General features: G+C 39.9%; 1 protein-coding gene across 2 annotated transcripts in view; it reads right to left on the bottom strand.

Annotated features, from left to right (window-relative positions):
* The window catches only part of gabbr2 (gamma-aminobutyric acid (GABA) B receptor, 2), a 692,216-nt gene that overhangs the window by 182,496 nt on the left and 481,735 nt on the right, over window positions 1-27,985 (bottom strand). For both annotated transcript variants that reach the window (XM_052016888.1, XM_052016889.1), the window contains 2 exons: window positions 20,039-20,227; window positions 19,487-19,723 (listed from right to left, as the gene is read on the bottom strand). In XM_052016888.1, coding sequence (XP_051872848.1) covers window positions 19,487-19,723; window positions 20,039-20,227 — 426 coding nt within the window. The remainder of the gene's footprint in view (window positions 1-19,486; window positions 19,724-20,038; window positions 20,228-27,985) is intronic.

Raw genomic sequence — 27,985 nt, 5'->3', positions numbered from 1 at the left:
GGACAGCACAGTTCTGAAGGCCGAGATCATAATTTCAGCCATTAAAGTGGCTACAAGTTAAAGTATAGCACAGCAAGTTAGGGACAGGCTATGTGTTATATCAGGGCAATTTTATCCCATAGATTGGCCCTAACTACTTTTAAGCAGTGGATGTTAAACAGCAGTAGAAAGGACTAGGACATTTGCATAAGGGACTAAAGATAGCAGTGGATGTAGGTGCGACTGAGAGAAGCTCTGTCGGGAGCTGCAGGTCTAAGATTTCTCTGTCTTGTTAACACCCACTGTAAGATTTTTGGGTCACATTTCCATGGATCGTCCAATTCTCTGATCTAACATTGCTGGAAATCCCTGTCAAATGTCACAAATTACATCCATTTTTCTTTAACCTTATAAAGAGAACAATAAAATTTTTTTCTTTGTCATTTCACTGTTATTCATTAATTAATATCCTAGTCTGATTGGACAAAACCAAAATGTTTTTTAAATTATTTTCAAGTTTACTGAAATCATTATTTCTGTGGCTAAAAGATTCAACAAACACAAACAACCACTGAGCAGGTCTTTTTCTCTTTTAATATTTATATTTAATCAGTACTTTCTGAATAGAAGGATATCACTTTTAATTGAGACATTCATTTAAAGAACTGCTATTTTCATAATGAGGAAAATAAACTAATATTTTATCTATGTGAAGAAGATTGCTCTTAAACCTTTCAACAGTGCAATTAAGATATCACCCTCAATCCAATTAAATATTTTCACTGCATCTAATGAGCAACCATTGATCATGTGGTTGAATACTATTTAATTCTAATTTGTTGGTTAGAACAATAGGAACAGAAGAAAGCCCTTTACACCATTCGATTAGCTCAAGGCTGATTTGAACAGTAGTCATTTTTTACTTTTATATTGATCATTGCTGACTTTTTTGTTTGAACTATTCTCAGATCAATTTAAGCAACATCAAAATAAAACATACCAAGAATGTTACCCAAATTATTGAACAGACCAGTACATCTTTTCCCCATTCATTTTTTGAACAAGCTTTTACAGCTATCCAAGTTCTCTTGGCGATTCTTTAAATCCCCACCTATGTCTTTAAATTTAATTTAAATTGGCTGAACATTCATTAATTCCAGCCCAAGTATTTATTCAAACTTAACACAATGAGTGGCACAGCAGTACAGCTAGTGGAGCTGTTGTCTTGCTGCTCCAGTGACTTGGGTTCAATCCTGACTTTCAGTGCTGTCAGTGTGGAGTTTGCATGCTCTCTTTGTCACTGTGTGAGTTTCGCCCGGGTGCTCCAGATTCCTCCTACATACCAAAGACCTGTGAGCTGATTGGTTAATTGGCTGCAGTAATTGCCCCAATATAGCTGTATGCTAGAATTTGGGGGGAGGGGGGGGAGGTGGTGGTGATAGGAATGTAGAATGAAATTAGGATTAGTGTAACTGGGTACTTGTTGGTCAGCACAGTTGTCTGAAGGGCAAGTTTTCATGTCATATGACTCTATGGCAATGGTGAAGTCTATCATCATGAATGACCCTAAATTACAAACATTAGGCAGTTGTTGCTTCCATTGAAGCAAGAACAGCAGACATTGCTTGGATGTTGATTGCATAAAACAGGCTAGTACTCTTTGGAATATTGGTGATATTCCAGAATTGACAGTGTCTCTGGGATGTTTGAAGAGAATCGGATGGTGAATGGAACTTCCGCCAGTGAGGAGTCCAACTTAAGTGGACATAACCTTAAAATCAGAACCATTCCATTCAGGAGAGAAGGGTGATGGAAGTATAGATTCTCCCGCACTGACAGTTTTGGAAGCAAGCTCAATCAATAATTTCAAACATGACAGTGATAAATATTTGATTTTCATTAATACAGGGATATAAAAAGACATGAAACCAAGACAGTTGGATAGAGTTAAGAAGCAGAGCATCTACAAAATCACTAAATAACAAAGCAGTTGCAAAGGGCTAAACATTCATAGGTTTGTTTATTTGGCATCCCTGAAAGACAGGGGGTAATATCTACTTCTGTGCTTCCATGTGCATGAATAGGAAAGCTCAATTTATTAAACAGCTTGGTCTCATTATCTGCTGCATGGTAACGTCCAAACCAAAACTACTTTCAGATCAGGATAACAATCAGTCCCACTTACAGGAGACCTCTGCATCAGAGCTTGCAATTCCCATGTTAAAGGTGACCCAGAACTGCAGTACAGTTCAACTCTTGAAAACCGAAAAGCCTGACACACACTGCTGTGACAGCCTCATTATTAGCAGTTGAGGTAGAAGTAAGCCATAACACCATCAAGCTACATGTGCATGTTGCCAACTTGTTCATTGATGCCACACTAACCAAACAATGCAGAGAACCAAAGGGCACAACTGGGAAATACAGCCAAGGTATTTCAGATGCTGTGAGTATTGTGGATGGCAACATGAATGGCCGATAAAGAAATGCCCCCTGTGTGAGATAAAATGTGTATGATGTAGATTGGATACTGATTTCTGCAAACAGTGCACATAGAGGACATCAAAAGCACATGGAGAGGATGAGATGAATTGTATACAAAATGACATAGGGACAGATACAGAGTACCAGCTGAATACAATTTTCTTGGTGTCAGTGGTCAATTAAGTGGAAAGGTCACTCTAAAGCAGCCAAGAAACTTGTAATGTCTTTGCAAAGTCAGTCATCATTCTGAGGTGGTACAGTTGTAACTAATGTGTCATGGGTTGTCAATGTACAACAATATTGCTATACCTCCAGAGACAATCATTCAGAGAACCCAAAGAATCATGAGAAATTGGACGTGATTTCATAATAGACATGAACTATGTCACACTCATGCCTGGAAATACTCCAAGGCAACAAATGGGCAGGTAAAGGTTCACCATGACAGGATCACGAAGACTGCTCCTACACATGCAATAACTTCAGTCATGCAACTCATGTGAATGTCTTTCAAAGGGAAGAGAAAGAGGTCAAATAGTTTCTCATCTGAAATGAGAGGAAGTACTCAGTGGTTCACCCACTGCGTGTTTTCATTGACTTTCAATGAAAAACTTAAAGCTGAGTTGGGCAGATTGACTAAAGCAGACACAGTAATTGCCATGGACACACGTACCATCAGGGTATCATTCATGGTGTCTTTGAGAAACTAAACAGCAATCTGAAAATCTGCCTACACCCAGGAGACTTAATGGAGCTCTGAAGGGTCTGTACTTATGAATATGAAAGGAGATGTTTAGCCAGATGTGCACAGACCAAAGAATTTTGTGTGCTGGATGCAAAGAATGGGTTCTGAGAGGTAAAGTTCAAGGAGAAAAGCTCATATTTAACTGTTTCAATTCTCTATTCAATAGGTCCCATTAGAGAAGAATACCATTTAGAATTATAACTCTGGAAGCTTCTGTGAAGGTTGGATACTGCATTTGATGGTCCATTCTAGTGACATGTTGGTCAGTTTCAGTGGCAGAATTAGACCATGGCCAGATATTGAGAACCCAGATGAGCAGACGCAGGGAGATGCAACAACTAAAAAGTGAAGCTCAAAATGAAGTAAGTCAGGTTAGATCTATTTCAGCTACTTAGGAAAATATGCCTGGTCACTTGGTCACCAGAGGTGGTCTGACACCAGATCCAGCAAAGGTAAGGCAGTAGAGGAGCTGCTGAGCCTAGGGTTGTTGTAGGAATATGATTGCTGGCCTTCATCAGTTATCTGAGCAAATTCCTGCCCCATGTCAGTGACATGTGTCAACCACTCAGACAGCTGGCAAGGAGGATACACAATGACGTTGGTTGGATCCTCATGAGCAAGTGGTTAATTTAGTCAAGGTAAAAGTCACTGCAGAGGCTGTATTATGATACTTTGATGAGAAGGAGGAGCTGACACTACAGGGAGATACCTCAATAAAAAAAAGTCTTGAAGTAATAATCCTGCAGCAGAGTCAGCCAATAGCAAACACAAGCAGAAGTCTGACAGACAGGGAAATACATTACATGTAAATTGAAAAGGAACTACTTGATGTGATTGTTGGACTGGAGCAGTTTCACCTATGTACCTATGGGTGAACTGTACTTCAGAAAAGGAATCACAAGCCATTAAAAATCATTGCCATCAAATCATTCCATAGAGCACCAAAGAAGCTGAGAGATGCATAAGAGGGTGTAGGTATACAACATAAAGATTTGTACTATTCAGGCAAAGATATGCATCAAACCGACACACTTAGTGGAACCTATTCCAAGGACATAGAACATAACACAATCAATACTGTGCAACAGATTCCAATCTTTCACTGTTGCAGGAGATTGAGAAAGATTTCAGACAAGATGATATAAGCAGCAACAGGATAGAAAGGTCAGAGCACAAGGTTGAGCTTGTACTCAGACCACGTTGCCATTGGGCATTCAAGGTGATCCTATCTTCAGAGGTGAAAGAGTAATTATTCCAAAGCCATAAAGGTGTGACATGATCGAATGCATTCACCCCTCTCATCTGGAGAGGAAGAAAATACCTTCTACCAAGGGATGAACAGGAAAACTAGGGACTATGTGCAGAACTTGAGACCTGCAGATATCTAGAAAAAGAACCAGGCCAAGGAAACGCTTCAATCTCAACAAACCACAGGCAGATCCTGAGAAAAGGTCAAGTTATATCTACTTCAGCTACAAAGGAAAATATGCCCGATCACAGTTGATTACTTTTCAAAATTTGGAGAAGAGATCTCTTCAAAAGCCCCTTCCATTGACAAGTTCAAAATATAATTTATCTTCCCCAAGATAATGACCACAGATAGTGGCCCAAAGACAATAGCAGACAACCTTGTGGAGTTCTTGAAGGACTGGCAATTTGGTCACCAGACAATATCACCCTGTTGTCCATAGCAAGCAAGGTGGCCACGCGAGCTCTATATAAAAGAAATTCAGCCGGACCAATTGTACCCCCACCCCCAACATAGGTATGCAAGTTCATTCCCACTTATCCAACTCTCTTTTGAATATCATAGTTGAATTTATCTCAACTGCTAAGTTTTTTGAAGAAGTAACCATGAAGGTCTATGAGGGCAGTGCGGTAGACATGGTTTATATGGACTTCAGTAAAGCCTTTGATAAGGTTCCACATGGTAGACTGCTATGGAAAGTTAGAACACATGGGATCCAGGGAGAGCTGGCTAACTGGATACAGAATTGGCTTGATAGCAGGAAGCAGAGGGTGATGGTGGAAGGTTGATTTTCAGACTGGAGGCCTGTGACTAGTGGTGTTCCCCAGGGCTCAGTGCTACGCCCATTGCTATTTGTCATCTATATTAATGATTTGGATGAGAATATACAAGGCACGTTAGTAAGGTTGCAGATGACACTAAAGTAGGTGGTGTCATTGACAGTGAAAATGGGGTATCAGGATTTACTTAGGGATCTTGATCAGCTGGGTAAGTGGGCTGAGAAATGGCAAATGGAGATTAAGTGGGATAAGTAAGAGGTATTGCATTTTGAGAAGACAAATGCGAGTAGGACTTTCACAGTGAACGGTAGGGCTCTGGGGAGTGTTGTAGAACAGAGGGATTCAGGAGTACAAGCATATGGTTCTCTGAAAGTGGCAAGAGAACTGCAAGTAGACAGGATGGTGAAGGATTTTGGCACACTGGCCTTCATCCATCAGAGCACTGAGTATAGAAATTGGGATGTTACGTTGCAGTTGTACAAGATTTTGGTGAGGCCGTATTTGGAATATTATGTTCAGTTTTAGCCACCCTGTGATAGGAAAAGTGCCAATAAGCTCAAAAGATTGCAGAGGAGATTTACAAGGATGTTGCTGGGACTTAAGGGACTGAGTTATGGAGAAAGGTAGAGCAGGTTGGGACTTCTTTCACTTGAGTACAGGAGAATGAGGGGTGATCTTGTAGAGTTGTATAAAATCATGATGGGCACAGATAGAGTGAACATACACAGTCTTTTTCCTAGGATTGGGGAATCAAGTACTAGAGGGCATAGGTTTAAGGAGAGAGGGGACAGATTTAATAGGAACCTGAAGGCCAACTTTTTCATGCAGAGAATGGTCAGTGTATGGAATGAGCTGTCAGAGGAAGTGGTTGAGGAAGGTACATTAACAACTTTTAAAAGGTACTTAGAGAGGTACATGGATAGGAAAGGCTTAGCAGGAATATGGGCCAGACATGTATAAGTATGACTCGCTTAGATGGGAATCTTGGTTGGCATGGACCAGTTGGACTGAAGGGCCTGTTTCCATGCTGTATGACTCTGTGACTCCCCTGGCGGTGCAGTTTGGTTTATTCTCAATCACTGCACAAGATTTTCTTTTTTTAGGCACGGTTTTGTAAAGGCAGAGAATGCTGTGAAAATGGCCAACTAACTGTTGAGGAAGATTAAGTCATCACAGCCAGACCTCTACTTTGGCACCTTAATCTTCTACAATTCTCCAACCTGAGGGCCATTAAGCAGTCTTGTGCAGAGAGTTATAAACAGATGTACTCAAATGCTACTTCCAACAATTGCTCAAACTAGGAATTCAAATACTTGAAGAATAAAGGTTTAACAATGAGGTTGCAGAGGAGATTCACCAAGATGTTGCCTGGGATAAGAGAAATGAGGAGAAACTGGAGTGGTTGGTTTGTTTTCCTTGAAGTGGAGAAGGTTGAAAGGGGACCTGATTGATTATACCGATCATACTGATTGATAAGATTATGAGAGATATAGAGAAGGTAGACTGCATTAAACTTCTCCCCATATCAAAGGTAGATAATACTAAAGGACATAGATTCAGGGTAAGGAGCAAGAGGTTTAGAGGGCATCTGAGGGGAACCTTTTTCACCCAGAGAATGGTGAATACCTGGAATACACTGTCTGAAAGGGCGGTGGAAACAGATTTGCTGACAGCATTTAAGAAGTGTTTAGATGAGCACTTGAGTAGCCCAGGCATAGAAAGTTATGGGCCAAGGGCTGCACAATGGGATTAATATGGATGGGTTCTGATTGGACAGTGTGGACATGGTGGGCTGAGTGGCCCATTTCCATGCTATGACGGTAATGTAACTGGAGATAACTTACAACCAAAGGGGACCAAAAGATATGGCACCACTCAGCACTGGATACAGTGAGGATGAAGCCCACATCAAATTTCCAAACAAACAGAGAGGACTTAACATGAAGCATAACATGTACGCTGGAATCCACATGTGGCAGGAAACAGATCATATCCTGGGACAATCTCCTTTTAAAATCGCTGACCTTATTCTGGAGACAAATTCCTCAGATTGTTAAAAAAGGTTTCCATCCACTGGTCTCTTTGGCACTCCCACCATAATCAAGCAGAGAGTCCGCGCTACAACTTTATGAGAAGGTCCTGGAGTTAAAAGGCCCAAGTGCTATATTGGTACAATTGCAGGTAATTCCTACTCAGGCTGGCTCCTGGACTCTCAAGTTGAAATCATGGCTCCAACTTTTTGCAGTCTCATTGAAATTAAAAATGGTGAAAATGTTAATGTATTTAATGTTTTCTTCTTAAGTGCAATTTTTATTTAAAAAGTTATGCAAATAATTGTGAAAACAAATTCCATTGATATTCAGGACAATACACAAATTAATCTAATTCAGCACTATTGTCTAAATAATACTGACCAAAGAGACAGAAGGGATCAATTTTTTTGTTAATAAGAAAATCCTGCAGTACGAGACTATTCTCTTGATCTCGTTGTTCCAATTAACAAAGTACTAGACCAGTAGGGGATGAACAGTGCCATGCTTCCTATCTAAAGCACATTATTGAGCTGATACAATTAGAAGATAATTTTGCTAAACGTTCATTAGTAGATGATAAAATTATGCCTTTGATAATGTAATGACGCCATTGCATCATCATCTGGGAGGATTTACTGTGTGCATTGTAACAAAATTGAAATTTTAATAAAGGACATGTTCATAATATTGAAATACATTATGAACTCAATAAATCTTCCACTTTATCCCCATGTGTTGTACCAACTATTTTAAAAAATAAGTTTCATTAGAATTATAACAATCTCTGAAGATTCCACTTACATCAGGGAAAGTATTTTTACAAATGTCATATTGGCCATGTCATAATGTCATAATGAAAGCTTAGAGCAGATGCTTCACAGCTCCTCTGAAATCAAAGTGTGCCTCAGAAGGCCTTTGACAAGGTGCCACACATGAGGCTGGTAAACAAGATAGGAGTCCATGGTATTACAGGAAAGGTACTAGAATGGATAGAAGATCGGCTGACTGGCAGAAGGCAAATAGTGGAAATAGAGGGGGCCTTTTCTGGTTGGCTGCCAGTGACTAGTGGTGTTCTGCAGGGGTGAGCGTTGTGTCCGCTACTTTTCACGTTATATGTTAATGATCTGGATGACAGAATTCAGAGCTTTGTGGCCAAGTTTGTGGGTGATACAAAGATAGGTGGAGGAGCAGGTAGTGTTGAGGAAGCAGGGAGTCTGCAGAAGGACTTGCACAGGTTGGGAGAATGGGCAAAGAGTTGACAGAGGGAATACAGCATAGGGAAGTGTATGGCAGTGCACTTTGGTAGAAGGAATAAAGGTGTAGGTTATTTTCTAAACAGGGAGCAGATTTAGAAATCGGAGGTGCAAAGGGGCTTGGGAGTCCTAGTGCAAGATTTCCTAAAGGTTAACTTGCAGATTGAGTCGGGAGTAAGGATGGCAAATGCAATGTTAGCATTCATTTCAAGAGGACTAGAATATCAAAGCAAGGATGTAATGCTGAAGCTTTACAAGGCATTGGTCAGACCACATTTGGAGTATTGTGAGTAGTTTTGGGCCCCATATCTAAGGAAGGATGTGCTGGCATTGGAGAGGATCCAGAGGAAGTTTACAAGAATGATCCTAGGAATGAAAGGGTTAACATGTGAGGAGCAGTTGATGGTTCTGGGCCTGTACTCACTGGAGTTCAGAAGGATGAGGGGATTTCATTGAAACCTACTGAATATTGAAAGGTCTGGAAAGAGTGGACGTGGAGAAGATGTTTCTTGTAGTGGGAGAGTCTGGACCAGAGGGCACAGTCTCAGTATAAAAAGGACGTCCCTTTAGAACAGAGATAAGAAGGAATTTCTTTAGTCAGAGGGTGGTGAATCTGTGGAATTCATTGCCACAGATGGCTGTGGAGGCCAAGTCATTGGGTATATTTAAAGCAGAGGTTGATCAGTTCTTGATTAGTAAGGGCGTCAAAGGTTAAGGGGAGAAGGCAGGAGAATGGGGGGTGAGAGGGAAAAATAAATCAGCTATAATCGAATGGTGGGGCAGACCTGAAGGACCAAATGGCCAAATTCTGCTCCTATGTCTTATGGAAGCTTCCCAAAGAGCAACTGTGCAACCTTAATTGGATGTTTTCACTGATGGTCATTGTCAGAATTTTCCACAGGTATCTGTCTGTGGGGAACAACATTTTGCTGAGGTTTTTTGTCTCAAATTGCCTCATAGATGCCCAGTTTTGGCTGCCAGACGTATTCTAAATCTGTCCCATTTATCAAGGAGTTAGTGCTGCGCAACATGAAGAAGGGCATGTTCACTGAAGATTGACTTTGATCTAACAGGGACCGTGGACAGTCATTCCTATAATCAATTATCTTTGATACATCTGTGGTAGTTATGATGAGAGCAGGTAGGTTTTTTCTTTTTGCTGGCTCATTCACCAGCTGTCACAGACTCAATCTAGCAGCTATGTATGTCAGGATTTGGCCAGCATAGTCAGTGTGCTACCAAGCAATTTTTGGTGATAAGCATTAAAATTGTTCATAAAGAGTTCATTCTGTGCCTTTGCTGCTTGTAAATGTGGGATTTGCCTTCAGTACTAATCAAGTCTTGTTCAACATACTGATCCATCAGCTGAGGAAAGATGGGAGCCTGTAATCGGGCTTCCTTGCCTGTACTTGACCCGTTTCTATGAGGCTTCACCAGATCCATTGTCAATGCCTTGTCTAAGTCTAATTAATCATCCATAAATGTCCAAAATGGTCCCTGCACATCATCGATAAACAAGAAAAATAACAGCCTTAATACCAACTGCTCAGGAGCCCTCTTTCTGTTCAGAGAAGCATTGTAATCTGCCTTCTATCCCCAAGACAATTCTCTACCCAAATTAACTCCATCTATTTAATTCCCAAGATATTTTGTGAAAAAATCTGTTACTTTACTTAACCAAATCCATATATACATTTTCTACGTTCCCTTCATCAAATCTTATCCAGGTAGTCACATTCCATTTGTCTTCAATAAATTTATTCTGCTGCTCTCTTACTAACTAAAAGCTTCTCCAAATTTGTTTTTTCTCTTTTCCATTTCAGGTTGATGAACATCAGAATACATTAACTCTGTTGCTCCTTTCACAGATGCTAACTGCTCTGCCGATTGTTTCCAGCATTTTCTGTTTTTATAACTTTTACACTACTTGTTCTTTGATGCTTTGCAAGGTATTGACCCAGACTACCAGCCTGTACTGCTCTTCTCACCGGCAACACACAGGCCTGATTAAGAGAATTCTATTGTATTCTAGGAAACCTCCATCCTCCTTGTCTTTGCTTCTGCTATTAAAATGCTAATATTAATTAGGCATATGATAACTTAAGGTTTACTACATGAAGAAATAGATCTGTCTTTTGAAATTGGTACAGGTGTTGTCAGGGGAAAGAACCAAGAGATTATGTCTTTCACGAGGGGTTGAGTAGCTGGGATTTTCTCTAGAAAAGGGAAAATGGAGGGTGGCCTTTAAGATCATGAAGAGTTGGCTAGGTTGGTGGGGAGCACAGGTTTGTCCTATGATAAGAAACCAAATTTAAAGGACAAAAATATGAGACAATTGCCAATAAATCCAAACTCAGGAAAAAAGTCACTACTGACAGCAATGAGAATTTGTAACTTATTAACAGAGGGATCAGTGAGGGAAAAATCATGAATGCATTTTGAAGGATGCTGGATAAACAGGTGAAAGCTGAGAATATACAAACATTAAACTTGGGAGCTGGAGTAGATCACTCAGCTCCTCAGCCTGCTCCATGAGTTAATAAAATTGTGGCTGATCTGACTGTAGCCTCAACTTCTCATTCCTATCTACCCCCAGTAACCTTTCACCTCCTTGGTTATTTAGAATCGAGCTACCTCTACCTTTATTATATTCAAAGCTCTGCTTCTACTGCCTTTTTGAAGAAGAGAGTTCTAAAGATCCACAACCATTGGAGAGAAAAGAAAAAGTCTTATTTCTGTCTTAAGTGGGTGACCCCTTACTTTTAATAATGACCCCAAGATCTAGATTGTCCCAAAAGAGGAAACAGCCTCTCTACTGCACTCTATCAATTCTCCTTAAGATCTTTTGCATTTCAGTCAAGTTGTTTCTCATACTTCTAAATTCCACTGGATACAAGTTCAGTCAGTCCATCCTTTCCTTATTAGACAACTTGCCTATTCCAAACATCAGTCAAGTAAACCTCTTCTGAACTGTTGCAATGTATTTACATTCTTCCTTAGATGAGGAAACCAATACTGAACCCAGCATTATTGATGTAGTCTTACAAGTGCAGAATATAACTAAGGTGTAAATTCTCTACTTTTGTATTCAGTTCCCCTCAGAATAAACAAAAACATTATGCCAGATTTCCTATTTACTTGCTGCACTTGCATTCTAGGTTTTTAGAAATTATGCACTGGAACACGCACATCCATCTGCATGTCAGATTTGCAATTGCTCACCATTTAGATAAAACGCTTCCTTTTAATTTTTCCTGCCAAAATGTTCAATTTCACATTTCCCAACACTGAACTTCATAAAGTGAGTGAAGACATGTGGGAATTTTACCTGGGTGAGGTAGACAGAATGGCTCATTTCTGTGTTATTACAATGTAATCAGAAAAACATTCAAGATGAAGATAGTTTTATCAATCAATTCTCAGCACCAAAGAAAAGCCTCACTTTTCTTAAATACCTGCTTTTTTTTTAACAATGAAGCCAATGGCATCCATTAAAAAGCCAATACTGCAGCTCATAAATATGCCTTCTCTAGTGTTATATAATAGTAATAAATTACCAGCATAAATTCTCCATTTAAGTCAATACTGGCTGCTGCAGATCTTGTGAAGTTGCCACTGTAAACAATACATTAATATTTGCTTGCTGTACCAGTGAAGTGCATGTTTCTTTGGTGTTCAGAGTCCTTTCTGTTGTTGCATGTTAACTCTCAAATCAATAGTCAATATTTTAGCTCAGAGTGCACCCTCAGAAGTGACATCCACCATAAGCAAATGGATCACAGAACAGATCCTATTGGGTTTTGGGCAATATCTGGAGCAGAGAATTGATAACTTATTGAATTCCTGCCTGTAGTTTTAACTCATCCCTGAACTATGAGAAGCGAATGAGTACAAGCATAAACCATGATTTCCAGAGGGGCTTTCCCTAAATTTGCCTGGAGCAGTGCCCTTAATACCAAACCTCCATCTCTAAGAATCCCCAAATCATCTGGGAAAGTAACATTAAGTTGAATTAGCAGTTCTATCAATCACTTGTAAATTATTTTTTCTTCTGGAAATCCAATATGTCATCTTATCAAATTTACTTACTCACCCTGAAGTACCAAGCATAAAAGCGATATTAAACAAACAATCCTTGCTTGTTTCATATTTCCCGACACTGCACTTCATTAAGTGAGAGAAGACATTTGTGGATAGAGTACCTTGGTGAGGTAGACTGAATGGCTCATTTCTGTAATGTCCATGTTATTACAACACATTCAGAAACAAAGTTCAGGACAAAGACAGTTTTAATCAGTCAGTTCTCAGCACTATAAAAAGGCTGCTTTGTCTTAAATACCTGCTATTTTTACCTGCTGAATCTGTACAAATGAAATTTCCTACATTTTATTGGTATTCATCTTTTAAGTCATCTTAAAATACCTTGCTCCAGAGAACAACATTTTTCAGTATAGAACAACTCTTATCTGTTGGAAGCCATTGCTATTCTCTTTCATGATGAATTTATGCCAGTCAGAATTATTCATTTTTAAAATAGCTCTAGCAATAATTTAGTCACCTCTTATGTGCGTGGGGAATCATTTCCTTGCACTGTTGATGTTAGATAACAAAAAAATTATTTGAAACCTGACACCATTACATATATTAATCCTCTAACTGGAATCCGATGAATACTGAAATCTTGAATGTTAGCCTGTGGTGTATATCAATGTCGCAGCTTCACTCCATCAACATCTCCCTTTATTACTTTATGTTCATCAAAGGCAGCCAAAGTGACAACATGGGTTGTGGCACCAACCTTCAACTGAGACCTTTTCCACCCACAGTTTACAGGGTGGAAAAAGTTGAAAGAGTGCTGCTTGTGGTTTGCATTTGTCCCTCCAGGGCTGGGTCCTGAGACTGCAGCTGCATGATATCACAACTCATCGATTACATGGTGTACTGAAGCAGAAACAGTGCATTGTTACAGTCAAGAATTTGACAATGTTCTCCTGTTAACCTTCCACGTCAAAATCGTGGTCTTTATGGCAACCTTTTAGAAATATTGCTGAAATGCTCAGAAATCCTGTTTCAGCACACCTAAAAAAAATGTAGCAATGCAGCTTCAGGACCTGCTTCTCCAATATCTGGGACACATTTCCTCTCATTGAAGTTTGGGAATCCCAAAGCCCTTATACTCAATCCTTGTCACAAACACCACTCCAAAGCCACCAGCTCCACCCCTTTCCCTGGCATGCATCTGCACATTGGATTAGATAGTTCACAAAATTTCTGTCATATTTGATTCAGAGAGGAGTTTTAGACCTTTACCTTCCCCAAGACTACCAATTTCCCACCCTGTGACTAGGTGCGACTTTACTCCTATTTCAGTAATTTGTGGCTGAAACTCACATCCATTCTCATCTTGCCAATGGACATCATCATTCCAAAATATTCCTGGCCTTGTTCTAAACTTCAGATGGAACAACTTTCTGATTTTCAATTTCTATAACAACATAATAGATGTTTAGTATGTTTCTCATTAATGGAGATTACGGTGAATACTATAATAAGTTAAAAATAAAATAGAAAATGCTAAAAATACTCAGCAACTCAGGCACCCACAGCAAAATCTATTCAAAATGGAAAGTAGTATCCAAACAAAAGAAAACAAATAATTCTTTGGGAATCTGATGGCAAGGGAATTGTTTTAAAAATGTACCAGGCTAGTATTCAAGGCCCTATCTGGGAGCACATGAAGTTATTGGACTAGCAGGTAGGGTTCTGGATCCAAAGATGTCAGCCTGAACCCCATCACTGTAAGTGGGAATGTAAAGTCAAGTACTTAAGTAAACTTATAAAGACAACCTGGTGCCATTAATGGATATCGTGAAACCCCATCTGATTCACTATTATCTTTCAGGATGAAACCTGCCATTCTTACCCAGTGTGGCCTATATGTTACTCCAGACCCATCAATGTGGTTGTTTCTTAACTGCCTCCTCAGATCAGCCCAATTAAGGTATGGACCAAAAAAATGCCAGCATCGTTAATCCAGTCCACGTGCTAAAAAGTTGTAGAGAGATACAGCATTATAAAAAAGCCTCTTTGGTCCACCCGGTCTGTGCCAACCTTCAACCAGCTATTTGCACTAATCCTATAAGAATCCCTTCTTTTACTCTCCCCACATTCCCATCAACTTCCCCCAGATTCTACTACTCACCTACCCATATATCTTTGGATGTAGGAGGAAACCGGAGCACCCAGAAGAAACCCATGGGGTCACAAGGAGTACAGGCAAACTCTGCACAGACAGCACCCGAGGGCGGGATCAAACCCAGGTTTCTGGCACAATTGGCAGCAGTTCTACTAGCTGTACTGCTATGCCATTAGGATAGATATTTTAAAATATCCAGAGAATGCAAATTCTATCCCTTGAAATAAGTAAAAAGACTGGGTGCATTGTGAAGATCCAGCTAGTCTAGGCTCTATTGCTCTAATCTATGGGAAGTCCAGTGATAGAGTGAACTGATCCTTTGGCCCTCGGAATATATCACAGCACATGTATAGGGTTTAACGCTGTTTAAATGGCTCAACAATGGTACTTCCAATCATGAGCCCTGGCAAAACTCAGCAAGTTCAGGCCCATTATCAAAAATATGTTCAAAATCTGAGCATTCAAGTTCCCTTCAAATGCACAGCTATATTCTGAAAATGATGAAACAAAGGAAATAATCATTTCATTGAACCAGATTTATTAAAAAGCAAACTGACCCTTGCGAGTTGACGGAAATGTGAGGAAAATAAAAGAAGAGATTCAGATAGCATGGTTGAAAGTTGGCACAGACTGGGTGGACCAAAGGGGTTTTTTCTATGTTGTATCTCTCTATGACTCTACAGGATGCACCAGCTAAATGTAATACAGTTGAGAGTGTCCATAATTAAAAAATACCATCTATCCATCACCTTTCATATGCACAAATGTTTATATGAGCCACCTTTTAACACTGCTGCTTCTGAGCGTGAAAGTTATGCTCTATTCTCTGAGCTCTGAATAGGCTGAGAGTTCAGTGCAGTGCTGAGGTAATACAGTGTTGTCAAAGGTGCCATCCTTCACCTGAGACATCAAACCAAAGCTCAACTGCCAAGGGAGAAATCAAATTTCCAACTTCATGCTATTTTAAAGTATCCAGAAGAGTAACTGGAAAGAGGACCTTTGATAACTATTGAACCAATAATTAATCTAGGGCACAGATGCATTGCAAGAGTTCATAAGGGAGTTGAAAGACATTGTAGGGCACTCTCTCAAAACATTCCAAGTCTTTAAATGAGTACTTTGACTTGCTCTGCATGCTGGATAACTTTTGCTCAGCATTAAAACAATATGTAGCTTTTGTCAAAATTGAGAATAGCAAACCAAACACAGATTTAATGCAGAAGAAAATAGAAGGTCTGAAACAAGACGTGAGGGCCTATGCCATTCACCTCCGCGTGCTTAAATAAGTTCACTGATGTGTGAAATGAGCAACCAAATTTTATGTAATAGTTCACTGGAGATAAACACTGCACCATGAATTGGAGAAAGGCTAACTGGCCATAATTTGCTACCAAAACATTAATGACGCTTGCTGTTGCTTATATGCAAACAGCACAGCAATATCAAGCAAGGGACAGACATACATTATGCTTAAGTATTTCAAAGGTTATTGACCAAGTTGCACCACTCCTCCATTAGTGCTGGAAGAATGCCACCTTGCTATGTGTTTCATCATCAACTTTTATTTGCACAGGAGATATGGATTAAATTTTAACAAAGGTGATATATTCATTACTGCCAGTTCACCTCACTTGCACTGAAAATTAACTAGTTTAATTGAAGAGTCTCATTTCTCAAAGTTTTAGTTGTCTCAGATTTTAAAAATACACAACTTTTAAGATTAAATACTCTTTTTTATTCTTTCTAACTTAATCTAACTTTTCTCTCCCTCCTTTACACTGCATCAGGTTTGACATCAAATTTGGCTAATTTATTCTTCCTTATTAGTCCTTTCACAATCTTTTGGTCTACTCAGGAGAAACACTATTTCCCTTTCTATGCTTTAACCAGTTCACATTTTCAAGAACATACAAAAGAAAATCCAACTAACCATAGGGGTCCAGTTACAGCTAATTATGGCCTGACATATCCAAGTTATTAAAAAGTAGTACAAATCCAGATGTTGTAACTTTAGTTTTGAACAAGTAGTTCAAAGAGATCATGCGAGATACCCTCTTTGTTGGGCTGATTGAAGGCCATGGCGCATGATAAAGGAAGCCATCCCTCACCAAAGGTTAATTCTTTTGAGGGGAATTCAAGTTTGCTGATGAAGGTAACCATTATCTATTTTATTTGAAAATTTCTGACGTTATGGCATGCCACAGATTGTGTTACCAGGCAACCACTATCCACATAAGGATTTAGAAAACTGGACGGTAAAGGAAGTATTTGCGCATGGCTGCCTTTGGTGTGCCACGGAGCCCTACCTTTTACCTGATAACCTTTATTAATCCAAGTAGAGATGTAGCAGGTATAGTACACTTGCTTGTAGATCACTGAGTGATATAGATAAAGTAGAAAAGGGTTTAAAACTAATTTAAATGCAATGCTTGGAATTTGAATGAACTGGAGGATCCTACCATGTTCATCGAGAAATCCTTCTTATTCTCTTGCAGATAATTTCCCAATTTTTATTTCGTATTGAGCATCAACAGTATTTTGCTTTTGTACTTGCTTTGCTGCCTGCTTGTGAACATTCACCCCAGGAGGGCTGGAAATTGTCCTTAGCTGGAATGATGGGATTGAGACACAACTTTGCAAAATTGTTACTTGTTACCTCAAATTTCTATTCATGAAATTTTCAAGGAGGGCTAACTTCTCCTTAAATAGTAATACAAAGAAGGTGAAGTCTTGATAGCTTGCCCTCTGATCCTGAAGGCAAATGAGCAAAGGTAGCAGAAACACAAACAGCATATGAAACTAATACCGATCTGCGAGTTCAATGTTGACTGCTTGTATTTTAGAGATAATGGTCTTAAGACTCAGTATCAGTGGGTCCAGGCTGACAAGGGCACTGATTCAGGTTCCCCACCCACCCTTTACCTATCTGCATATTTAAAGCAGTCCAGTGTAGGCTACTTGCTGGCACTTTACTCACCTGATCAATCAGAGCAATGTAATCTACAAGGATAAGATGGGCTCAAACAATACCATACTTTAACTGAAATAAAACTGAAAATGTTGGATTTATTCAGGCAGCATGTGTGGAGAAAAACAAAGTTAATGCTTCATGGCTGGTAAAGGGTCACTGACCCAAAACACAAACTCTGTTTCTTTTTCCGCAGAAGCTACCTGACCTGCTGAGATTTCCAGCATCCACAGTTTCTTTTCTTATTTTTCCAGATCTTAACTGACAGTTTCCATCGGTAGAGATTTTTATTCAGAGGATTATCACTCTAGCTGCAGTGATACCACTGTGTTCTGTAAAAATGACCCCGTTATAATTGTTTCATTGTGACGGGGACATAGAAATCAACGCATCTGTCCCCCATTGCACTGCATTGATCTCTGGCTTCAGCAATGTGCTCTCCCCAGAGAAAACACTGAAATTACATGTCAACTTGCTGCAATCCAGCAAAATTTAATGTTTGCAATTTGTCATTTCAAGGATACGACAAAGAATATCAATCAATATCTGAAATGCAATGATACAAGTACGTTCGAAGGGGCTTACAAGAAAGCTTGACATTGATCAAGCCTATTTAATGAAATTACAGATGATGATAGCAGAGAAAGTATCTGAGCAAGGGACAGATAAAGAAAAAATCCCAATTTTTTCGGATCCTGCCAGTTAACTATTGTGCTGTAGTCTTGAACATTTTGCATCAGATTGATACAAAGCAACATTACAGTACATTTATAACATCAAAACCCTTTTTCAGCAGGGAAGGGATTTATTTACTAATTGGTGAGAGATCAAGGTTTGCTTCTGATGTTCATTGGATTAGCTTAATAGTTACTAAATAGCTCTTCAAAATCAGGCATATTCAACATTCTCCAAAAGTTGAGAAATCTCAGACACCATTTACACCTAGTGTGATGCAGAAAAGTTCTGTTCACCATTGCTAATTTTGAAACACCTGTTAATCAAATTGTCAAGACGAACCAATAATGTTTACCATAGGATAATACCACATTGTATTTCTATTAACTTCCTGGAAATGCTGGTACCCAGCTAACAATGCAGCCTCCCGGAAGTCGGTTGAGGGTGGAAGTCGATACTTATGCAGGACGTTTTCTTTTAAGCAATAAAGGACTCCAAGCCTGAGATTTTCTGCTTAGAAATCTAAGCAAAAAGTGATGGTCAATTCTCCTTATAAACTGCTTTTAAGTAATTCATTATATTAAACAGTATTTCTGCTTCCTCAGATTGATGCTGAGTCTCATATATTTCTCAGATATGGTGATAAAAATACAGGGAGGCAATGAATACAACGTTTTGTTGGCCAGCACCAGCTTACTTCAACACTGGCTCTGCAGAGCAAATGCATATAACTCCTTTCACTGCACCCAATGTAGAATATGGTGCAAGGAGTTTGGAAGTTTCTTCTAAAGGTATGTGGTTTAACACCACCTGCTGTTCTTTTTTTACTGGTTATATGTTCTCCCTTCACCTCTGCTGTCATTTACCTTTGCAAATAAAGCAGCTAGTCTGTCAGTCTTCTGTTATGGTTTTCCATAGGTGAATGGAAACACCATTGGATTTGCTCTTTTCTCAAAATATGTAAAGTAACCATGTACTATGATTATAGTGGTTTTAAATTTGTTCATTTCTTCTTTCAATTGGAAAATAAGACTGCCATTCCACCAATCAACCTCCAGATATGTATAACAGATGAATTAGTAAACATTAACAGTACAGAGTTCAACAATCAAAGACAATACTCACAGTCACTCCAAAAAAGTTGGTTTCATTCATGGAATCCAGAAAAACCTTGCCAATATTTTTGTTCATGTTAGGAAGATTGAGGACGGGTTCTGGATAACCCAGGCGTTTCAAACTCTCCATTGCTCGTTGTAATGTTGTGGCAATTACCCAGATTCCATCATATGCAAATCCATGAAATTTGCTATATTCAGCACTGCCTCTCATTTTGTTGTAATCTTGTTCATATTGTTGAGGTGTCTGAAGGAAATGATGAGAACATAAGAATATATATACATGAAAACATTTGGATTTCATACAAGGATAAATAGGGTGAAACATATTGAAGATAAATGTTCACTTCTTCTTTCAGCTTTTCCATCTTCACTCAGTTCATTTCCTCCAGCCCTGCAGCATCTTCACCTGGTACCACCTGCTCTCAGCAGAGTAAACATCACCACTCCTCAGAATGGTTGCTGCTTCTCATGGAGAGACTTAGCATTCTTGGCACATGATTTATTTCTCATCATGTTTGTATGAAAATTAGAATTATTCATTGAAAATACGAGTATTCACCTGCCCAGATATCGTCTTGATGGCTTTTGTACTTAGCGGCTCAAAATCCACAGATACATATCCTTCCATGGCAGCGAGCAGATTTTTCACAGTGCAGTTAATGGATGCAGCTAACTTCCACCAGTTTAGCTGGTACCAGCCTGGAATTATCCATTGGTATTTAATTCCAAACATATTTTCATTATAGGCCTAAAAATAAAGAACAAGCTGATACAATTCATTGCATAAATATGACTTTACACAAATTTCAATACAATAGAGACAAGTATGAAAGACCTTCATTAGATGGTTAGATTATGAAATGCTTTGGTAAGATAACTTGGAAAATACTGTTTCCACATCACTGAATTTTCAGCATTATAATTGTCAGCAAATATTTAGAATTGCTCTATTAAGAGAGGATTCTTAAGTAATAGAATGTCCCATGCAAAGGTTTAGAAGCAAAATGCATCACAGCTTTTAAGAAATAGATTAATAGTGAATAGAAAAAAATAACAGATACAGGGCAAGTACAGAAGGATGCTCCTTTATGAGTGAGCACAAGTGGTTGATTAAAATCTTTTTTCATTCTTTTGGAAATTTCACCCATGAAAATAAAATCCTAGTACCCTGAAGATTTTCCACTTTTTCCTCTTGAGAAAATCCAGTTTAATATCCTAACATTAGTGGATATATTAGATGTATTCTTCTGTCTTGATATCCTCATCAAAATGATGGCTAATAAATACTTCTAACAGAATGTAACCTGCCACAATACAGCTGTAATTACATTGGTTACATTTTTTACTTTCAAGAGGCATAGTAGCGTAGTGGTTAGCGTAACGCTATTACAGCACCAACGACCACCCGGGTTCAATTCTGGCCGCTGTCTGTAAGGAGTTTGTACATTCTCCCTGTGTCTGCGTGGGTTTCCTCCGGGTGCTCCGGTTTCCTCCCACATTCCAAAGACATGCAGGTTAGGAAGTTGTGGGCATGTTATGTTGGCACCAGAAGTGTGGCGACACTTGCAGGCTGTCCCCAGAACATTCTACGCAAAAGATGCATTTCACTGTGTGTTTCGATGTACATGTGACTAATAAAGATATCTAACAAAAAATCTAAAAATGCCATTTAATCAATGCAGGTCTGACCACATTCTCTTTCTGCTTTTACTTTTACTGTTTTCCTTCTGGTCATTCAAAAAAATAGCAAGAACACATTTTCATCAACAGGATTTACCAGTTAACTCATAGTAAACGTTCTTCTGATTGTTTCAAGAGACAGAGGTGGTATTACTGGTGGGAATGAAGGTATCTTGGTGAAGTAGAAATCTTGCTCTGAGATTTTGACAGCTTTTGGATATCATATTCAACCAGTGCTATTTCATAAAAGTATCTCTATTTATGCTATGAATGTTAGTTTTAAATCTTACAGAAACCAGCAAGAGGTAATCTTCCGAAGTATTTGGCAGTTACAGGTTGCAGTTTTCTAAGAACTCAAGAACTGAATGAAGTGGACTACAGGGTCTCTTGAGACTACTCCACTATTCACTGAACTCATGCACCTCCAGTTCATATCCCTGCTGTTCAAAAATCTATCCATCTCAGCATTGAATGTACTCAACAACTGAACATCCACAGCCCAATGAGGTGGGGGGATTTCAAAGACTTACAACTCTGCTTTCCCCTCATCTCAATCCTCAGTGGATAAAATCTTACCGATTCCAGATCCTCCAGATCTAGAGCCTCTGGCCGGAGGAAACAAACTCAAGAGAATTGACCCAATGAATCCCTCTCAGCATCTTGTCTCTCTCCACAAGTGGACATCTCATTCTTTTAAATTCTGTTGCGTATTGGCCATCCACCTATCTCTTAAAGAGAAGGGGCAAGTATCTCACAAACCTCTCAACAACTGTTTCAAGAGACCTCATTGAACTTTGCTCAGCAAACAGAGAAGTGTGATTTGAAGAGAAAGCTAACTGAATTATTATCAATTGTCTCCAAAATTATATTTATTACATTCTGCCCTTTTCTTTACATATTCAAGAGTTCATGCTTAGATGGTGGCACTTTGGAACTTCCATAAATGTGCATCTAAGTTACCTGCAAGTAGTCGACGTGATTTAGCATAGAAGATTCACATTGCTTTGTGGCAGCTCCTGGTTTCAACTAGAACATGCAGCTGATGGCAGAGTCATGATTGTGAATGCACCATAAAGACAGAAATTGTAGCTCTCAACTTGCATTGTATTACTCCAGTGAATGGTACTCTAAGCATGGAACAATATACCTTTAAGTGCTGGACCCCTTATTACTAATGACATAGCTTGATTATATTACATCTAAAAATCCTGAATTTTAACCCTCTAGTGCAAGGGATTCTGTTGGAACAATGCTTAAAATCACACAAACTCTGTAAGACCAACACCATAAATGGCGATTAACAACATGGGAAGCCTTCCTGATGGGAAGCAGTCCTGATGCAGGGTTTCGACCTGAAACGTCAACAATTCCTTTCCTCCCACAGATGGTGCTTGATCCACTGAGGTCCTCCAGGAGATTATTTGTTGCTCCAGATTCTAGCATCTGCGGTTTCTAGTGTCGTCATGGGAAGCCTTTGCTGCTGCCCCACTGAAGTACTTTTGATTAAAGAAAATTGGGGTGCCAAGTGTAATTTTGGCAATTTTTGTTGTCCCTGGGACTTCTTTACATTGATAAGGACAAAATCAATGATAGAACTATCAGGCGAAAGTCCAGGCAGCTCCTTATTCCATCAGCCATGATAGCTGTGCTTGGGTAGAACAGAGCATAACAGAACAGAACAGAAATATCTCTACCCTTGTTATTTAGAAGGGTTTCCCTCATGATTGTGCTCTCTCTCTCTATGTGGATTCCCAGTTCTATTAATAACATTATTTATTTCTTGAAGGAGTCAAGAAAGCATGTACAAATCCCTTCTTTGGTATAATCATAAATGCTTGTTTACCAATATAACAAACTCAAACTTCCCTTCCTTGGCTGATCCTCATCAAGTTGTTAAGATGGGGCTAGTGTTTTGCCTTGGGGGCAGATTAGTTCCTTAGTTTTGCTACTATTAAGTATAAGGCTCTTTCTTGAGTATTGTTGGCTTTGCACTCCATGCCTGTGCAGACACAAAAGGTGTTTGCATAGTGTACTTCATTGACTGAAACTAAAGTGCCTTGGCTCTGGAGAAGGTGGCACAGTTTCCCATTTGTCCTGTAGATTAGCTCCACACATATGTGGAAATCTTGTTGGAAGTGAGGTAGAGAACTACAGCAAGAAAGGTTGAGGAAAATATTGGGGCAATGATTCAGCCTTGCCTGACACCGTCTGCACTGAGATTGTGTATGTTGTAGACCCACTGGTTAAGATCATGACTTAAGTGTTTTGGCTATGTGAAAAGAAGAGTGTTTGAAGATGAAGACCTCAAACTCAAAACAGAATTCATGGGGTAGCAAGAATAAGAGGGCATAGGTTTAAAGTGAGAGGAAAGAGTTTAAATGGGATCTAAGGGGTAAGCTGTATACAAAACTCTTGGTCCGTCAGGCAACAGTTCAAGCCCCCATGTACACTTCAGCTATATGGGACATAGAACAGTACAGCATAGGAACAGGCTCTTCATGTATTATTCATTGTATTTGCCTCCACTACCATCCCTGGCAGTACATTCCAGGCACCCACCACTCTGTGTAAAAAAAACTTATCCCGCACATCTCCTTTGAACTTACTCCCTCTCACTTTAAATGCATGCTCTTTGGTATTAGACATTTCAACCCTGGGAAAAATATATTGGCTGTCTACACTATCTATACATCTCATAATCTTATAAATTTCCATCAGATCTCCCCTCAGCCTCTGCTGCTCTAGAGAAAATAACCCAAGTTTGTCCAACCTTTCCTCATAGCACATGCCCTCTAATCTAGGCAGCATCCTGGTAAACTTCTTCTGCACCTTCTCCAAAGCTTCCACATCCTTCCTATAATGGGGCAACCACACTGAATGCAATAGTCCAGATGCCTAACTAGAGTTTTACAAGGCTGCAACAAATCTTCTTGACTCTTGAACTCCATGCCTTGACCAATAAAAGCAAGCATGCCATATGTCCTCTTTACCTCCCTATCAGCCTATGCAGCCACTTTCAGGGAGCTATGGACTTGGACCCCAAGATCCATCTGCACATCAGCACTGTTAAGGGTCATGCCATTAACTGTGTACTGTCCCTTTATATTTGATCTCCCAAAGTGCCACTTCTCACACTGGCGGAATTAAACTCCCATCTGCTATTTCTCCACCCATATCTGCAAAACTGATCTATATCCTGCTGTATCCTTTGGCAATCTTCTATGCTACCCACAACACCACCAATCTTCGTATCGTCTGCGAACTTACTAACCCACCCATCTACATTTTCATCCATGTCATTTTTATATATCACAAACAGCAGAGGTCCCAATACGGATCCATGCAGAACAGCACTAGTCACAGACCTCCAGCCAGAATAAGTCAATACATGACTACTTAAAATACTGTCTGACACAATCCACTACATCCACTGGCCAGAAAAGGAAACTAATGCTACTATCCTCTCTCAGGCTAACTTTAGCCAATATTACCAGATGTTGAGGTCCTAATTGTTATCAATTAGCTCTATTAGGCAGGCTTGGCATCAAATTCCTGAAACAGATCCCCTGTTTTGAGCATTGTCTTGGCAGGAGTTTACTAGGAGGTCAGGTGAAAGGAGGTAAGATGTTCTCAAAGCTTCCTTGAAAAAGTCTGACATCCTCACCAATTCATTGGAAATCTCGGTCCATGACGACACAAAATGGGATGGCATTAAGATCCTTGAGACTATTTGCTGGGAGTACAAGCAGCTCAGTATAAATAAGAGGAGCACACCACCTTACTACTACCAGCTGCCCTGCAAAGAAACACCTGCCCCACCTGTGGTAGCATCTTCAGGTCCCATATTGGCTTCATCAGCCACTTCTGAACTCACAGAGGAGTGGAAGCAAGTCATTTTCAATCCCAGGGACAGAAGCAGAAGTCTACTGCTGAGATGCTCCTCAAGTGAATGGTGTTAAATATCACTTTAGGAAAACATTCACTACTGGTACAATCCAAAACAATATCTCAGCTCTCAAATGACTAATTACAACAGGCACCTCAAGCCGTTGGAGAGATAACTCTAATGCTGTCTCTGGAGTCATACAAAACATTGATGTCAGGATTAAATTAGAACTGTGCTGCAAATAATTTAGTTGATTTATATGTTTTCATTCAAAAATGCTCATAATTATTTATTAGGTACATAATATTCCAAAATTTCCTAGCTCCAGGGTGGGGCCAATATTTTTTAGTTCACATCATCAGTGGGGGTCCTTTTCACTGATCACACATATCGAGATTAGAGAGATTTTTGACTTTAGTTTTCCATTTAAAATTGAAAAGCTGTAGGTGGCACAAAAGTGATTTCAGATACCACACAGTTGATGAGCATTGCACCACAGCAGTAGGAGTTTAGAGAACAGATAGAGAACATTGTATCTTGGTGCTGCTCTCCTCCTAAAAACATGATCACACACCTTATTCCTCATTCTCAATTCTACAGTGCACTCAAAATGTTTCAGAGTGAAATTTCCTCTGCTGATAAATATATCAAGAGTGAAGTTCCCTTTGCTGATAGATGCAGTAAAGACAACATTTTCATTTTGCACTGTTATCAGCGTTTTCAATTAAATTATTGGCAACAAGAATGTCAACCTCTTCAATCGGCCTTGTACAATCGTTTATTATTCTCTGTTCTGTCACTGTGCTTAGCTACAAGCCAGGAGTGTGATGCAATACTTTTCACTTGCCTGTGTGAGTGCTGCTCCAACAATACTCAGAAGCTCGACACCATAAAGAATGAGCTGCCTGTTTCAGTGGCAGTCCACCCACCAGACTAAAGATTCTTCCTCTCCATGACTGATGCACAGAGGCGGCAGTGCGTACCGCCTACAAATTTCACTTTAGTTACCCGCCTACATTCCTCTGACAGCTCCTCTGAAATCCGCAACTGTTACCACCAAGAAAGACAAGGGCAAAAGGCACATGGGACAAGACCACCCACAGGTCATCAAAGGCACATACCATTCTGACTCGGAAACCACTGTCTTAGCTCCTGGGACTCTCTTCCCAACAACATTGCAGACTATCTTCACCAGAGATATAAACAAAATAGGGCTCTACAATGAGCACTCTGTGCTGGAGACAATGCAAAGGAGATTCATCAAGATGTTGCCTGGATTGGAGGTCTTTAGTTATGAAGAGAGATTGGATAGGCTGGGCTTGTTTTCCCTGGAGCAATGGAGGCTGAGGGGTGACCTGATAGAGGTATATAAGATTACAAGAGGCATAGAGAGAGTACGTAGTCAAAATCTTTTACCCAAGGAGGGGGTTATAAAAACAAGTGGGCATAAGTTTAAGGTGAGAGGACGGAGTTTTTAAAGGGGATCTGAGGGGTAAGCTTTTTACACAGTGAGTGGTTGATGTCTGGAATGCGCTGTCTGGGCAGCTGGTGGAATCAGATACAATTGCTGTGTTCAAGAGGATGTTGCGATTTGGGAGGTCCAATGTAAGAGGAAAGTATACAGTGGACCCTTAGAAGCATTGGTGTACAGAGGGATCTTGGGGTGCAAGTCTATAGCTCCCCGATGTTGGTAACACAAGTAGATAGGGTAGTAAAGAAGGCTAACAGCATATTTGCCTTCATTGGTCGGGGCATTGAGCATTGAGTATAAAAGTCAGGAAGTCATGTTGCAGCTGTATAAAGCCTTGGTTAGGTCATATTTGGAATATTGTGTGCAGTTCTGGTCGCCTCATTACTGAAAGGATTTGGAGAGGGTGCAGAGACGTTCATCCTGTAGTTCCCTGGATAAGAAAATATTGGCTATAAGGAGAGAATGGACAAACTTGGATTTTTATCTTTGGAGTGTTGGAGGCTGAGAGGCAACCTGATAGAAGTATATAAAATTTTGAGAGGCATAGATAGGGTAGATGGTCAGAATCTCTCTCTCAGGGTGGAAATGTCAAATACTAGAGGGCACTGCTTTAAGTTGAGAGGGGGAAAGTTTAAAGGAGATTTGTGAGGCAAGTTATTTTTTTTAGACACAAGAAATTCTGCAGATGCCGGAATCTGGAGCAATACATAAAAAGTGCTGGAGGAACTCAGAAGGTCAGGCAGCATCCATGGAAGGAAACAGAGTCGACATTTCAGGCCGAGACCCTTCATCAGGACTGGAAGGGAAGAGGGCAGAAGCCAGAATAAGGAGGTGGGAGGAGGGGGAGGAGCACACACAGGCAGCTGGTAGGTGAGTCTAGGTGTGGGGGTGGGGGGGGGGAGATGTAAGAAGCTGAGAGGTGATAGGTAGAAGAGGCAAAGGGCTGAAGGAGGAGGAATCTGGTTCTTACACAGAGAGTGGTAGGTGCCTATGATGTGCTGCCAGGGGAGGTGGTGGAAGCAGATCTGATATCAACATTTAAGAGCCATTTAGAAGGGCACATGAACAGGAAGGGAATGAAGGGGTATAGACCATGTGCGGGCAGATGCGATTAGTTTAAATTGGCATCATGGTTAGCACAGACATTGTGGGGTGAAGGGCTTGTTCCTGTGCTGTACTAGGTTCCTGTGCTAGGTTCTATGTTCTATGTTAAGAGGCATTTTGATAGACATTTAAATAGGCAAGACAAAGAAAGATGCAGACTTAATGAAGGCAAATGGGATCAGTGCAGAAGGACAAAAAGATCGGCATGGACATGATGAGCAAAAGGGCTTGTTTCTCTGCTCCATGACTCTGTGGTACAAGCTGAGCTGCTGCTTTCCTGATTGATAATCCAAAAACAATTGCAGCAGTAGGGGTTAGAGATCTTCCACTGCAACAAAGAGAAACTTCTAACTTAGAGGGTAGTG

This window comes from Pristis pectinata, chromosome 5 (assembly GCF_009764475.1).
Source record: "Pristis pectinata isolate sPriPec2 chromosome 5, sPriPec2.1.pri, whole genome shotgun sequence".
Classification (NCBI taxonomy): domain Eukaryota; kingdom Metazoa; phylum Chordata; class Chondrichthyes; order Rhinopristiformes; family Pristidae; genus Pristis; species Pristis pectinata.
The sequence above is the reverse complement of the archived record's forward strand: the minus strand, read 5'-3'. Positions and strand labels throughout refer to the sequence as shown.